The sequence below is a fragment of the Dendrobates tinctorius genome, unplaced genomic scaffold (assembly GCF_039654945.1).
Source record: "Dendrobates tinctorius isolate UK_male_01 unplaced genomic scaffold, ASM3965494v1 ptg000184l, whole genome shotgun sequence".
Lineage (NCBI taxonomy): Eukaryota > Metazoa > Chordata > Amphibia > Anura > Dendrobatidae > Dendrobates > Dendrobates tinctorius.
The window spans coordinates 14,256,613-14,272,254 of NW_027361851.1; the positions used below are offsets into that span (position 1 = coordinate 14,256,613).

General features: G+C 50.8%; 1 protein-coding gene across 3 annotated transcripts in view; it reads left to right on the top strand.

The window, feature by feature from the left end:
• Nucleotides 1-14,048: 14,048 nt before the first annotated feature.
• LOC141055135 (C-Jun-amino-terminal kinase-interacting protein 4-like) overlaps nucleotides 14,049-15,642 on the top strand; it is a 315,480-nt gene continuing 313,886 nt past the window's right edge. The window contains exon 1 of one of the 3 annotated variants that reach the window (XM_073552116.1): nucleotides 14,049-14,760. In XM_073552116.1, the coding sequence (XP_073408217.1) occupies nucleotides 14,449-14,760 (312 nt within the window). In that variant the 5' untranslated portion in view covers nucleotides 14,049-14,448. The remainder of the gene's footprint in view (nucleotides 14,761-15,642) is intronic. The other 2 variants (XM_073552115.1, XM_073552117.1) reach the window with 2 other exon arrangements.

The window sequence follows — 15,642 nt, forward strand, 5'->3', positions numbered from 1 at the left end:
TCATACACTACCTCTTGCTCCCCTTACTGCATCTGTACCTATGTCCCCCTCACTCCTCATATTGTGTCCGCACCCATCCCTTCACTCACTCCCAATACTGTTACTGCACTCATCCCTCCCAGTACTGTCTGCATCTATCCCTCCCTCTCTCCCAATACTGTGTCTGTATCTATCCCCCTTGGTCGCCATATGGTGTCTGCACTCACCCCACACCTTACGCCCAATACTTTGTCTGCACCCATCCCCCCTCGCTCCCAGTACTGTCTGCACCCATCCACCCTCGCTCCTAAAACTCCCCATACTGTGTCTGCTCCCATCCTGCCTCATTTGCTCCCAATACTGTCTGCACAAATCCCTCCCCCCTCCCAATACTGTGCCTGTACCCATCCCTTCACTCGTACCCCATACTTTGTCCTCAAATCCTTTCCCTCCTTATTACAATAAATCTTTAGTCTCTCCTCCACTAGTCTCCTGCTGTCATACACATATCTCCTATGTAGTCTCACCTCCACTAGTCTCCTGCTGTCACACACATATCTCCTATGTAGTCTCACCTCCACTAGTCTCCTGCTGTCACACACATATCTCCTATGTAGTCTCTCCTCCACTAGTCTCCTGCCGTCACACACATATCCCCCCATGTAGTCTTTCCTCCACTAGTCTCCTGCTGTCACACACATATCCCCCCATGTAGTCTTTCCTCCACTAGTCTCCTGCTGTCACACACATATCCCCTATGTAGTCTATCCTCCACTAGTCTCCTGCTGTCACACACATATCTCCTATGTAGTCTCACCTCCACTAGTCTCCTGCACTAGTCTCCTGTTGTCACACACATATCTCCTATGTAGTCTCTCCTCCACTAGTCTCCTCCTGTCACACAGACATCTCCTATGTAGTCTCTCCTCCACTAGTCGCCTGCTGTCACACACATATCCCCTATGCAGTCTTTCCTCCATTAGTCTCCTGATGTCACACACATATCTCCTATGTAGTCTCACCTCCACTAGTCTCCTGCTGTCACACACATATTCCCTATGTAGTCTCTCCTCAACTAGTCTCCTCCTGTCACACACATATCCCCTATGTAGTCTCTCCTCCACTAGTCTCCTGCTGTCACACACATATCCACTATGTAGTCTCTCCTCAACTAGTCCCCTACTGTCACACACATATCTCCTATGTAGTCTCACCTCCACTAGTCTCCTGCTGTCAGACACATATCTCCTATGTAGTCTCTCCTCCACTAGTCTCCTGCCGCCACACACATATCCCCCCATGTAGTCTTTCCTCCACTAGTCTCCTGCTGTCACACACATATCCCCCATGTAGTCTTTCCTCCACTAGTCTCCTGCTGTCACACACATATCCCCTATGTAGTCTCTCCTCCACTAGTCTCCTGCTGTCACACACATATCTCCTATGTAGTCTCACCTCCACTAGTCTCCTGCTGTCACACACATATCTCCTATGTAGTCTCACCTCCACTAGTCTCCTCCACTAGTCTCCTGTTGTCACACACATATCTCCTATGTAGTCTCTCCTCCACTAGTCTCCTGCTGTCACACAGACATCTCCTATGTAGTCTCTCCTCCACTAGTCTCCTGCTGTCACACACATATCCCCCCATGCAGTCTTTCCTCCATTAGTCTCCTGATGTCACACACATATCTCCTATGTAGTCTCACCTCCACCAGTCTCCTGCTGTCACAGACATCTCCTACGTAGTCTCTCCTCCACTAGTCTCCTGCTGTCACACACATATTCCCTATGTAGTCTCTCCTAAACTAGTCTCCTCCTGTCACACACATATCCCCTATGTAGTCTCTCCTCAACTAGTCTCCTCCTGTCACACACATATCCCCTATGTAGTCTCTCCTCCACTAGTCTCCTGCTGTCACACACATATCCCCCTATGTAGTCTCTCCTCCACTAGTCTCCTGCTGTCACACAGATATCTCCTATGTAGTCTCTCCTTCACTAGTCTCCTGCTGTCACACAGATATCTCATATGTAGTCTCTCCTCCACTAGTTTCCTCACACTGTCACACATATCCCCTATGTAGTCTCTCCTCCACTAGGCTCATGCTGTCAAACACATATCCCCTATGTAGTCTCTCCTTCACTAGTCTCCTGCTGTCACACAGATATCTCATATGTAGTCTCTCCTCCACTAGTCTCCTCACACTGTCACACACATATCCCCTATGTAGTCTCTCCTCCACTAGTCTCCTGCCGTCACACACATATCCCCCCATGTAGTCTCTCCTCCACTAGTCTCCTGCTGTCACACAGACATCTCCTATGTAGTCTCTCCTCCACTAGTCTCCTGCTGTCACACACATATCCCCCCATGCAGTCTTTCCTCCATTAGTCTCCTGATGTCACACACATATCTCCTATGTAGTCTCACCTCCACCAGTCTCCTGCTGTCACAGACATCTCCTACGTAGTCTCTCCTCCACTAGTCTCCTGCTGTCACACACATATTCCCTATGTAGTCTCTCCTCAACTAGTCCCCTACTGTCACACACATATCTCCTATGTAGTCTCACCTCCACTAGTCTCCTGCTCTCACACACATATCTCCTATGTAGTCTCTCCTCCACTAGTCTCCTGCCGTCACACACAAATCCCCCCATGTAGTCTTTCTTCCACTAGTCTCCTGTTGTCACACACATATCTTCTATGTAGCCTCTCCTCCACTAGTCTCCTGCTGTCACACAGACATCTCCTATGTAGTCTCTCCTCCACTAGTCTCCTGCTGTCACACACATATCCCCCCATGCAGTCTTTCCTCCACTAGTCTCCTGATGTCACACACATATCTATGTAGTCTCTCCTCCACTAGTCTCCTGCTGTCACACAGACATCTCCTACGTTGTCTCTCCTCCACTAGTCTCCTGCTGTCACACACACATATCCCCTATGTAGTCTCTCCTAAACTAGTCTCCTCCTGTCACACACATATCCCCTATGTAGTCTCTCCTCAACTAGTCTCCTCCTGTCACACACATATCCCCTATGTAGTCTCTCCTCCACTAGTCTCCTGCTGTCACACACATATCCCCCTATGTAGTCTCTCCTCCACTAGTCTCCTGCTGTCACACAGATATCTCCTATGTAGTCTCTCCTTCACTAGTCTCCTGCTGTCACACAGATATCTCATATGTAGTCTCTCCTCCACTAGTTTCCTCACACTGTCACACATATCCCCTATGTAGTCTCTCCTCCACTAGGCTCATGCTGTCAAACACATATCCCCTATGTAGTCTCTCCTTCACTAGTCTCCTGCTGTCACACAGATATCTCATATGTAGTCTCTCCTCCACTAGTCTCCTCACACTGTCACACACATATCCCCTATGTAGTCTCTCCTCCACTAGTCTCCTGCCGTCACACACATATCCCCCCATGTAGTCTTTCATCCACTAGTCTCCTGCTGTCACACACATATCCCCCCATGTAGTCTTTCCTCCACTAGTCCCCTGCTGTCACACACATATCCCCTATGTAGTCTATCCTCCACTAGTCTCCTGCTGTCACACACATATCTCCTATGTAGTCTCACCTCCACTAGTCTCCTGCTGTCACACACATATCTCCTATGTAGTCTCACCTCCACTAGTCTCCTCCACTAGTCTCCTGTTGTCACACACATATCTCCTATGTAGTCTCTCCTCCACTAGTCTCCTGCTGTCACACAGACATCTCCTATGTAGTCTCTCCTCCACTAGTCTCCTGCTGTCACACACATATCCCCCATGCAGTCTTTACTCCATTAGTCTCCTGATGTCACACACATATCTCCTATGTAGTCTCACCTCCACTAGTCTCCTGCTGTCACACAGACATCTCCTACGTAGTCTCTCCTCCACTAGTCTCCTGCTGTCACACACATATTCCCTATGTAGTCTCTCCTCAACTAGTCTCCTCCTGTCACACACATATCCCCTATGTAGTCTCTCCTCCACTAGTCTCCTGCTGTCACACACATATCCACTATGTAGTCTCTCCTCAACTAGTCCCCTACTGTCACACACATATCTCCTATGTAGTCTCACCTCCACTAGTCTCCTGCTGTCACACACATATCTCCTATGTAGTCTCTCCTCCACTAGTCTCCTGCTGTCACACACAAATCCCCCCATGTAGTCTTTCTTCCACTAGTCTCGTGTTGTCACACACATATCTTCTATGTAGCCTCTCCTCCACTAGTCTCCTGCTGTCACACAGACATCTCCTATGTAGTCTCTCCTCCACTAGTCTCCTGCTGTCACACACATATCCCCCCATGCAGTCTTTCCTCCACTAGTCTCCTGATGTCACACACATATCTCCTATGTAGTCTCTCCTCCACTAGTCTCCTGCTGTCACACAGACATCTCCTACGTTGTCTCTCCTCCACTAGTCTCCTGCTGTCACACACACATATCCCCTATGTAGTCTCTCCTAAACTAGTCTCCTCCTGTCACACACATATCCCCTATGTAGTCTCTCCTCAACTAGTCTCCTCCTGTCACACACATATCCACTATGTAGTCTCTCCTCCACTAGTCTCCTGCTGTCACACACATATCCCCCTATGTAGTCTCTCCTCCACTAGTCTCCTGCTGTCACACAGATATCTCCTATGTAGTCTCTCCTTCACTAGTCTCCTGCTGTCACACAGATATCTCATATGTAGTCTCTCCTCCACTAGTTTCCTCACACTGTCACACATATCCCCTATGTAGTCTCTCCTCCACTAGGCTCATGCTGTCAAACACATATCCCCTATGTAGTCTCTCGTTCACTAGTCTCCTGCTGTCACACAGATATCTCATATGTAGTCTCTCCTCCACTAGTCTCCTCACACTGTCACACACATATCCCCTATGTAGTCTCTCCTCCACTAGTCTCCTGCTGTCACACACATATCCCATGTAGTCTCTCCTCCACTAGTCTCCTCACACTGTCACACACATATCTCCTATGTAGTCTCTCCTCCACTAGTCTCCTGCTGTCACACAGACATCTCCTATGTAGTCTCTCCTCCGCTAGTCTCCTCACATTGTCACACAGACATCTCCTATGTAGTCTCTCCTCCACTAGTCTCCTGCTGTCACACACATCTCCCTATGTAGTCTCTCCTCCACTAGTCTCCTACTATCACACACATATCCCCTATGTAGTCTCTCCTCCACTAGTCTCCTGCTGTCACACACATATCCCCTATGTAGTTTCTCGTCCACCAGTCTCCCCACACTGTCACACACATACCCCCTATGTAGTCTCTCCTCCTCCAGTCTCCTCACACTGTCACACACATACCCCCTATGTAGTCTCTCCTCCACCAGTCTCCTCACACTGTCACACACATACCCCCTATGTAGTCTCTCATCACACTGTCACACACACACCCCTATGTAGTCTCTCCTCCTCCAGTCTCTTCACACTGTCACACACATATCTCCTATGTAGTCTCTCCTCCACCAGTCTCCTCACACTATCACACATATATCCCCTATGTAGTCTCTCCTCCACCAGTCTCCTCACACTATCACACACATACCCCCTATGTAGTCTCTCCTCCACCAGTCTCCTCACACTGTCACACACATACCCCCTATGTAGTCTCTCCTCCTCCAGTCTCCTCACACTGTCACACACATATCTCCTATGTAGTCTCTCCTCCTCCAGTCTCCTCACACTGTCACACACATACCCCCTATGTAGTCTCTCCTCCACCAGTCTCCTCACACTGTCACACACATATCTCCTATGTAGTCTCTCCTCCACCAGTCTCCTCACACTGTCACACACATACCCCCTATGTAGTCTCTCCTCACACTGTCACACACATATCTCCTATGTAGTCTCTCCTCCACCAGTGTCCTCACACTGTCACACACATACCCCCTATGTAGTCTCTCCTCCACCAGTCTCCTCACACTGTCACACACATATCCCCCTATGTAGTCTCTCCTCACACTGTCACACACATACCCATGTAGTCTCTCCTCCACCAGTCTCCTCACACTGTCACACACATACCCCCTATGTAGTCTCTCCTCCACCAGTCTCCTCACACTGTCACACACATACCCCCTATGTAATCTCTCCTCCACCAGTCTCCTCACACTGTCACACACATACCCCCTATGTAGTCTCTCCTCCACCAGTCTCCTCACACTGTCACACACATACCCCCTATGTAGTCTCTCCTCCTCCAGTCTCCTCACACTGTCACACACATACCCCCTATGTAGTCTGTCCTCCACCAGTCTCCTCACACTGTCACACACATACCCCCTATGTAGTCTCTCCTCACACTGTCACACACATACCCCCTATGTAGTCTCTCCTCTACCAGTTTCCTCACACTGTCACACACATACCCCCTATGTAGTCTCTCCTCCACCAGTCTCCTCACACTGTCACACACATACCCCCTATGTAGTCTCTCCTCACACTGTCACACACATACCCCCTATGTAGTCTCTCCTCCACCAGTCTCCTCACACTGTCACACACATACCCCCTATGTAGTCTCTCCTCCACCAGTCTCCTCACACTGTCACACACATACCCCCTATGTAGTCTCTCCTCCTCCAGTCTCCTCACACTGTCACACACATACCCCCTATGTAATCTCTCCTCCACCAGTCTCCTCACACTGTCACACACATACCCCCTATGTAGTCTCTCCTCACACTGTCACACACATACCCCCTATGTAGTCTCTCCTCCACCAGTCTCCTCACACTGTCACACACATACCCCCTATGTAGTCTCTCCTCCACCAGTCTCCTCACACTGTCACACACATACCCCCTATGTAGTCTCTCCTCCACCAGTCTCCTCACACTGTCACACACATACCCCCTATGTAGTCTCTCCTCCACCAGTCTCCTCACACTGTCACACACATACCCCCTATGTAGTCTCTCCTCCTCCAGTCTCCTCACACTGTCACACACATATCCCCTATGTAGTCTCTCCTCCACCTGTCCTCACACTGTCACACACATACCCCCTATGTAGTCTCTCCTCCTCCAGTCTCCTCACACTGTCACACACATACCCCCTATGTAATCTCTCCTCACACTGTCACACACATACCCCCTATGTAGTCTCTCCTCCACCAGTCTCCTCACACTGTCACACACATACCCCCTATGTAGTCTCTCCTCCACCAGTCTCCTCACACTGTCACATACCCCCTATGTAGTCTCTCCTCACACTGTCACACACATACCCCCTATGTAGTCTCTCCTCCATCAGTCTCCTCACACTGTCACACACATACCCCCTATGTAGTCTCTCCTCACACTGTCACACACATACCCCCTATGTAGTCTCTCCTCCACCAGTCTCCTCACACTGTCACACACATATCTCCTATGTAGTCTCTCCTCCACCAGTCTCCTCACACTGTCACACACATACCCCCTATGTAGTCTCTCCTCCTCCAGTCTCCTCACACTGTCACACACATATCCCCTATGTAGTCTCTCCTCCACCAGTCTCCTCACACTGTCACACACATACCCCCTATGTAGTCTCTCCTCCTCCAGTCTCCTCACACTGTCACACACATACCCCCTATGTAGTCTCTCCTCCTCCAGTCTCCTCACACTGTCACACACATACCCCCTATGTAGTCTCTCCTCCACCAGTTTCCTCACACTGTCACACACATACCCCCTATGTAGTCTCTCCTCCACCAGTCTCCTCACACTGTCACACACATACCCCCTATGTAATCTCTCCTCCACCAGTCTCCTCACACTGTCACACACATACCCCCTATGTAGTCTCTCCTCCACCAGTCTCCTCACACTGTCACACACATACCCCCTATGTAGTCTCTCCTCCACCAGTCTCCTCACACTGTCACACACATACCCCCTATGTAATCTCTCCTCCACCAGTCTACTCACACTGTCACACACATACCCCCTATGTAGTCTCTCCTCCACCAGTCTCCTCACACTGTCACACACATACCCCCTATGTAATCTCTCCTCCACCAGTCTCCTCACACTGTCACACACATACCCCCTATGTAGTCTCTCCTCACACTGTCACACACATACCCCCTATGTAGTCTCTCCTCCACCAGTCTCCTCACACTGTCACACACATACCCCCTATGTAGTCTCTCCTCCACCAGTCTCCTCACACTGTCACACACGTACCCCCTATGTAGTCTCTCCTCACACTGTCACACACATACCCCCTATGTAGTCTCTCCTCCTCCAGTCTCCTCACACTGTCACACACATATCCCCTATGTAGTCTCTCCTCCACCTGTCCTCACACTGTCACACACATACCCCCTATGTAGTCTCTCCTCCTCCAGTCTCCTCACACTGTCACACACATACCCCCTATGTAGTCTCTCCTCCTCCAGTCTCCTCACACTGTCACACACATACCCCCTATGTAGTCTCTCCTCCACCAGTTTCCTCACACTGTCACACACATACCCCCTATGTAGTCTCTCCTCCACCAGTCTCCTCACACTGTCACACACATACCCCCTATGTAGTCTCTCCTCACACTGTCACACACATACCCCCTATGTAGTCTCTCCTCCACAGTCTCCTCACACTGTCACACACATACCCCCTATGTAGTCTCTCCTCCACCAGTTTCCTCACACTGTCACACACATACCCCCTATGTAGTCTCTCCTCCACCAGTCTCCTCACACTGTCACACACATACCCCCTATGTAGTCTCTCCTCCTCCAGTCTCCTCACACTGTCACACACATATCCCCTATGTAGTCTCTCCTCCACCAGTCTCCTCACACTGTCACACACATACCCCCTATGTAGTCTCTCCTCCTCCAGTCTCCTCACACTGTCACACACATATCCCCTATGTAGTCTCTCCTCCACCAGTCTCCTCACACTGTCACACACATACCCCCTATGTAGTCTCTCCTCCTCCAGTCTCCTCACTGTCACACACATACCCCCTATGTAGTCTCTCCTCCACCAGTCTCCTCACACTGTCACACACATACCCCCTATGTAGTCTCTCCTCCACCAGTTTCCTCACACTGTCACACACATACCCCCTATGTAATCTCTCCTCCACCAGTTTCCTCACACTGTCACACACATACCCCCTATGTAGTCTCTCCTCACACTGTCACACACATACCCCCTATGTAGTCTCTCCTCCACCAGTCTCCTCACACTGTCACACACATACCCCCTATGTAGTCTCTCCTCCACCAGTCTCCTCACACTGTCACACACATACCCCCTATGTAGTCTCTCCTCCACCAGTCTCCTCACACTGTCACACACATACCCCCTATGTAGTCTCTCCTCCACCAGTTTCCTCACACTGTCACACACATACCCCCTATGTAGTCTCTCCTCCACCAGTCTTCTCACACTGTCACACACATACCCCCTATGTAGTCTCTCCTCCACCAGTTTCCTCACACTGTCACACACATACCCCCTATGTAATCTCTCCTCCACCAGTCTCCTCACACTGTCACACACATACCCCTATGTAGTCTCTCCTCACACTGTCACACACATACCCCCTATGTAGTCTCTCCTCCACCAGTCTCCTCACACTGTCACACACATACCCCCTATGTAGTCTCTCCTCCACCAGTCTCCTCACACTGTCACACACATACCCCCTATGTAGTCTCTCCTCCACCAGTCTCCTCACACTGTCACACACATACCCCCTATGTAGTCTCTCCTCCACCAGTTTCCTCACACTGTCACACACATACCCCCTATGTAGTCTCTCCTCCACCAGTCTTCTCACACTGTCACACACATACCCCCTATGTAGTCTCTCCTCACACTGTCACACACATACCCCCTATGTAGTCTCTCCTCCACCAGTCTCCTCACACTGTCACACACATACCCCCTATGTAGTCTCTCCTCCACCAGTCTCCTCACACTGTCACACACATACCCCCTATGTAGTCTCTCCTCACACTGTCACACACATACCCCCTATGTAGTCTCTCCTCCACCAGTCTCCTCACACTGTCACACACATACCCCCTATGTAGTCTCTCCTCCACCAGTCTCCTCACACTGTCACACACATACCCCCTATGTAGTCTCTCCTCCACCAGTCTCCTCACACTGTCACACACATACCCCCTATGTAATCTCTCCTCCACCAGTCTCCTTACACTGTCACACACATACCCCCTATGTAGTCTCTCCTCCACCAGTCTCCTCACACTGTCACACACATACCCCCTATGTAGTCTCTCCTCCACCAGTCTCCTCACACTGTCACACACATACCCCCTATGTAGTCTCTCCTCCACAGTCTCCTCACACTGTCACACACATACCCCCTATGTAGTCTCTCCTCCACCAGTTTCCTCACACTGTCACACACATACCCCCTATGTAGTCTCTCCTCCACCAGTCTCCTCACACTGTCACACACATACCCCCTATGTAGTCTCTCCTCCTCCAGTCTCCTCACACTGTCACACACATATCCCCTATGTAGTCTCTCCTCCACCAGTCTCCTCACACTGTCACACACATACCCCCTATGTAGTCTCTCCTCCTCCAGTCTCCTCACACTGTCACACACATACCCCCTATGTAGTCTCTCCTCCTCCAGTCTCCTCACACTGTCACACACATACCCCCTATGTAGTCTCTCCTCCACCAGTCTCCTCACACTGTCACACACATACCCCCTATGTAGTCTCTCCTCCACCAGTTTCCTCACACTGTCACACACATACCCCCTATGTAGTCTCTCCTCACACTGTCACACACATACCCCCTATGTAGTCTCTCCTCCACCAGTCTCCTCACACTGTCACACACATACCCCCTATGTAGTCTCTCCTCCACCAGTCTCCTCACACTGTCACACACATACCCCCTATGTAGTCTCTCCTCCACCAGTCTCCTCACACTGTCACACACATACCCCCTATGTAGTCTCTCCTCCACCAGTTTCCTCACACTGTCACACACATACCCCCTATGTAGTCTCTCCTCCACCAGTCTTCTCACACTGTCACACACATACCCCCTATGTAGTCTCTCCTCACACTGTCACACACATACCCCCTATGTAGTCTCTCCTCCACCAGTCTCCTCACACTGTCACACACATACCCCCTATGTAGTCTCTCCTCCACCAGTCTCCTCACACTGTCACACACATACCCCCTATGTAGTCTCTCCTCACACTGTCACACACATACCCCCTATGTAGTCTCTCCTCCACCAGTCTCCTCACACTGTCACACACATACCCCCTATGTAGTCTCTCCTCCACCAGTCTCCTCACACTGTCACACACATACCCCCTATGTAGTCTCTCCTCCACCAGTCTCCTCACACTGTCACACACATACCCCCTATGTAGTCTCTCTTCCACCAGTCTCCTCACACTGTCACACACATATCTCCTATGTAGTCTCTCCTCCACCAGTCTCTTCATACTGTCACACACATACCCCCTATGTAGTCTCTCCTCACACTGTCACACACATACCCCCTATGTAGTCTCTCTTCCACCAGTCTCCTCACACTGTCACACACATACCCCCTATGTAGTCTCTCCTCACACTGTCACACACATATCTCCTATGTAGTCTCTCCTCCACCAGTCTCTTCATACTGTCACACACATACCCCCTATGTAGTCTCTCCTCACACTGTCACACACATACCCCCTATGTAGTCTCTCCTCCACCAGTCTCCTCACACTGTCACACACATACCCCCTATGTAGTCTCTCCTCCACCAGTCTCCTCACACTGTCACACACATACCCCCTATGTAGTCTCTCCTCCACCAGTTTCCTCACACTGTCACACACATACCCCCTATGTAGTCTCTCCTCCACGTCTTCTCACACTGTCACACACATACCCCCTATGTAGTCTCTCCTCACACTGTCACACACATACCCCCTATGTAGTCTCTCCTCCACCAGTCTCCTCACACTGTCACACACATACCCCCTATGTAGTCTCTCCTCCACCAGTCTCCTCACACTGTCACACACATACCCCCTATGTAGTCTCTCCTCACACTGTCACACACATACCCCCTATGTAGTCTCTCCTCCACCAGTCTCCTCACACTGTCACACACAAATCCCCCCTATGTAGTCTCTCCTCCACCAGTCTCCTCACACTGTCACACACATACCCCCTATGTAGTCTCTCCTCCACCAGTCTCCTCACACTGTCACACACATACCCCCTATGTAATCTCTCCTCCACCAGTCTCCTTACACTGTCACACACATACCCCCTATGTAGTCTCTCCTCCACCAGTCTCCTCACACTGTCACACACATACCCCCTATGTAGTCTCTCCTCCACCAGTCTCCTCACACTGTCACACACATACCCCCTATGTAGTCTCTCCTCCACAGTCTCCTCACACTGTCACACACATACCCCCTATGTAGTCTCTCCTCCACCAGTTTCCTCACACTGTCACACACATACCCCCTATGTAGTCTCTCCTCCACCAGTCTCCTCACACTGTCACACACATACCCCCTATGTAGTCTCTCCTCCTCCAGTCTCCTCACACTGTCACACACATATCCCCTATGTAGTCTCTCCTCCACCAGTCTCCTCACACTGTCACACACATACCCCCTATGTAGTCTCTCCTCCTCCAGTCTCCTCACACTGTCACACACATACCCCCTATGTAGTCTCTCCTCCTCCAGTCTCCTCACACTGTCACACACATACCCCCTATGTAGTCTCTCCTCCACCAGTCTCCTCACACTGTCACACACATACCCCCTATGTAGTCTCTCCTCCACCAGTTTCCTCACACTGTCACACACATACCCCCTATGTAATCTCTCCTCCACCAGTCTCCTCACACTGTCACACACATACCCCCTATGTAGTCTCTCCTCACACTGTCACACACATACCCCCTATGTAGTCTCTCCTCCACCAGTCTCCTCACACTGTCACACACATACCCCCTATGTAGTCTCTCCTCCACCAGTCTCCTCACACTGTCACACACATACCCCCTATGTAGTCTCTCCTCCACCAGTCTCCTCACACTGTCACACACATACCCCCTATGTAGTCTCTCCTCCACCAGTTTCCTCACACTGTCACACACATACCCCCTATGTAGTCTCTCCTCCACCAGTCTTCTCACACTGTCACACACATACCCCCTATGTAGTCTCTCCTCACACTGTCACACACATACCCCCTATGTAGTCTCTCCTCACACTGTCACACACATACCCCCTATGTAGTCTCTCCTCCACCAGTCTCCTCACACTGTCACACACATACCCCCTATGTAGTCTCTCCTCCACCAGTCTCCTCACACTGTCACACACATACCCCCTATGTAGTCTCTCCTCACACTGTCACACACATACCCCCTATGTAGTCTCTCCTCCACCAGTCTCCTCACACTGTCACACACATACCCCCTATGTAGTCTCTCCTCCACCAGTCTCCTCACACTGTCACACACATACCCCCTATGTAGTCTCTCTTCCACCAGTCTCCTCATACTGTCACACACATACCCCCTATGTAGTCTCTCCTCACACTGTCACACACATACCCCCTATGTAGTCTCTCTTCCACCAGTCTCCTCACACTGTCACACACATACCCCCTATGTAGTCTCTCTTCCACCAGTCTCCTCACACTGTCACACACATATCTCCTATGTAGTCTCTCCTCCACCAGTCTCTTCATACTGTCACACACGTCTATGTGGTCTCTCCTCCGTTACACAGTATTGGTGGTGATGCTGCTGCTATTTCTGTCCGTAGTGTTCTCCCCGCAACAGCTGCCTGATCTGTGATCCAGAGCTAGGCAAAATGACACTTGTCAAACAGGAACTGCCCTCCCTCCTCAGGTGTCAGTGAAGCCACGTGACTACACAGTCACATGACCATCGCAGAAGGTGTCTCTTCCTCCGCCAGCACCTGGCAGACAGACTGCAAAGATCAGGAAGCAGCTTGGTCCATCCCGGCGACACTTCCCATTGGCTGACTGGCTTGCACTCTGCGTGCTTATTGGGCACTTCCGCTGTCCGTCACTTTGGAAGCCTCCGCCCCTCCTGTCTCCATTCCTGCTGCCTGTAACTTACACCGCTTGTCATGTAGCTGGCAGCTGCTCGCAGGCTTCTGACACTAGTGTCCCACTGCCGACCGCAGCCCAAGGTTAGGACCCGGGCTAGGAGGTGACAGGGAGGGCTGGGAATTACTGAGGTGAGGAGCTATGGAGGACACTGGGTAGTCACAAGAGCTGACAATCAGAGAGGAAGGAAGTGAGTGAGCAGGAAGACGCATTATTACTGCCGCTTCCCTGAGTGCAGGCTGCCAGCTGACCTGTGTGTACAGTGATAGGTGGTCCTGCCTGGCTGAGTGACATGTTTGCACCTGTAGGGAGACCCTGCTAGGCTGGAATACTTCATGATGGATGAGAAGCTAGAGGAGATCTTTGGGGATGAGGCAGAGAGCAGGACCTCAATGGAGGTGTATGACGAGGAGGTCACCACCATGGCTGGGAGCATTTATTCAGAGCTTGAGAAGCTAGTTGGCTCCTATGGGCAAGAGGCCGTCACAGGCCTGATGCCCCTAATGGTCGCTGTACTGGAAAGCCTGGCAACTACATGTACCCATGTGAGAGAGAAGGAGGACCAGCTGGAGATGGTTCAGGAGGACAAGCAGAGACTGCTGATCCAGTATGAGAGGGAGCGAGATGGACGCAAGCGGGCAGAAGAGGTAAGATGAGCCCCCGGACCACCTCAGCACCTTCTGAGGCCGATCATTGGCCAAATGATCTCCTTGCCCCTAATGGGAATGGCCAGGAGCTCCCTCGTCACCTCATCACATCATTGTTGCCCTGTGTTATCACAGGATGTGTTGACGACAGAGATGAAACCTTTGTTATTCTCTGGGTCTGTGCACATTCCGAAAATACAGAGTCAAAACCTTTGTGGAGAGTATCTCGATATGTGGGCTGTGCTCACGGAAAGGAGGAGATCCGGACCGGCACCTTCCTGAAGGTAAAAGTCTTTATACTGCCTGGACCTCAGCCTGCACATCGAGAAAATCTCCGCTTTGCTACACTGTTATTAGGCCGGGCTGTAAGGCCCTCCACCTCTTATCCAGCCACTGGGCAGATTCCCGGGGACCACAGTTCTTGGCCGAAAACTTTTTTTTGTCGGCTATCAGCCCATTAATTTGTTCATGTTCAGTGACCTCGTGCTCTTTGCGTTCACTATTGAATGCTGATCCGCGTACAATGGAAAGTTACGTCCAGGGCCAGGATGTACTTTGGTCGAAGCTGGCGTGCAATATGTATGGCCCCTGAAGGATGGTATAAATATACAAATGGCCCTTGGAAGGAAATATTCCCCACTCCTAATCTAGACGATACTCTCTTCCAGCTGTGGGGCTGCAGCTACGGCCCATCAGGTATTCTGTCCTTACACACCCACACAGGTGAGCGCTACCATCACCTTCTTCTTGCTCCTCTCTGTGCGCATTTGGCCCACTTAGATTTTCCCCAAAACTCACCGTGGGCACACAACTTAAGGCTATATCTACACGTTGAGTATTTGATTTCAGAAATTTCTGCAATGTTTCTGTATCTCTAGGAGT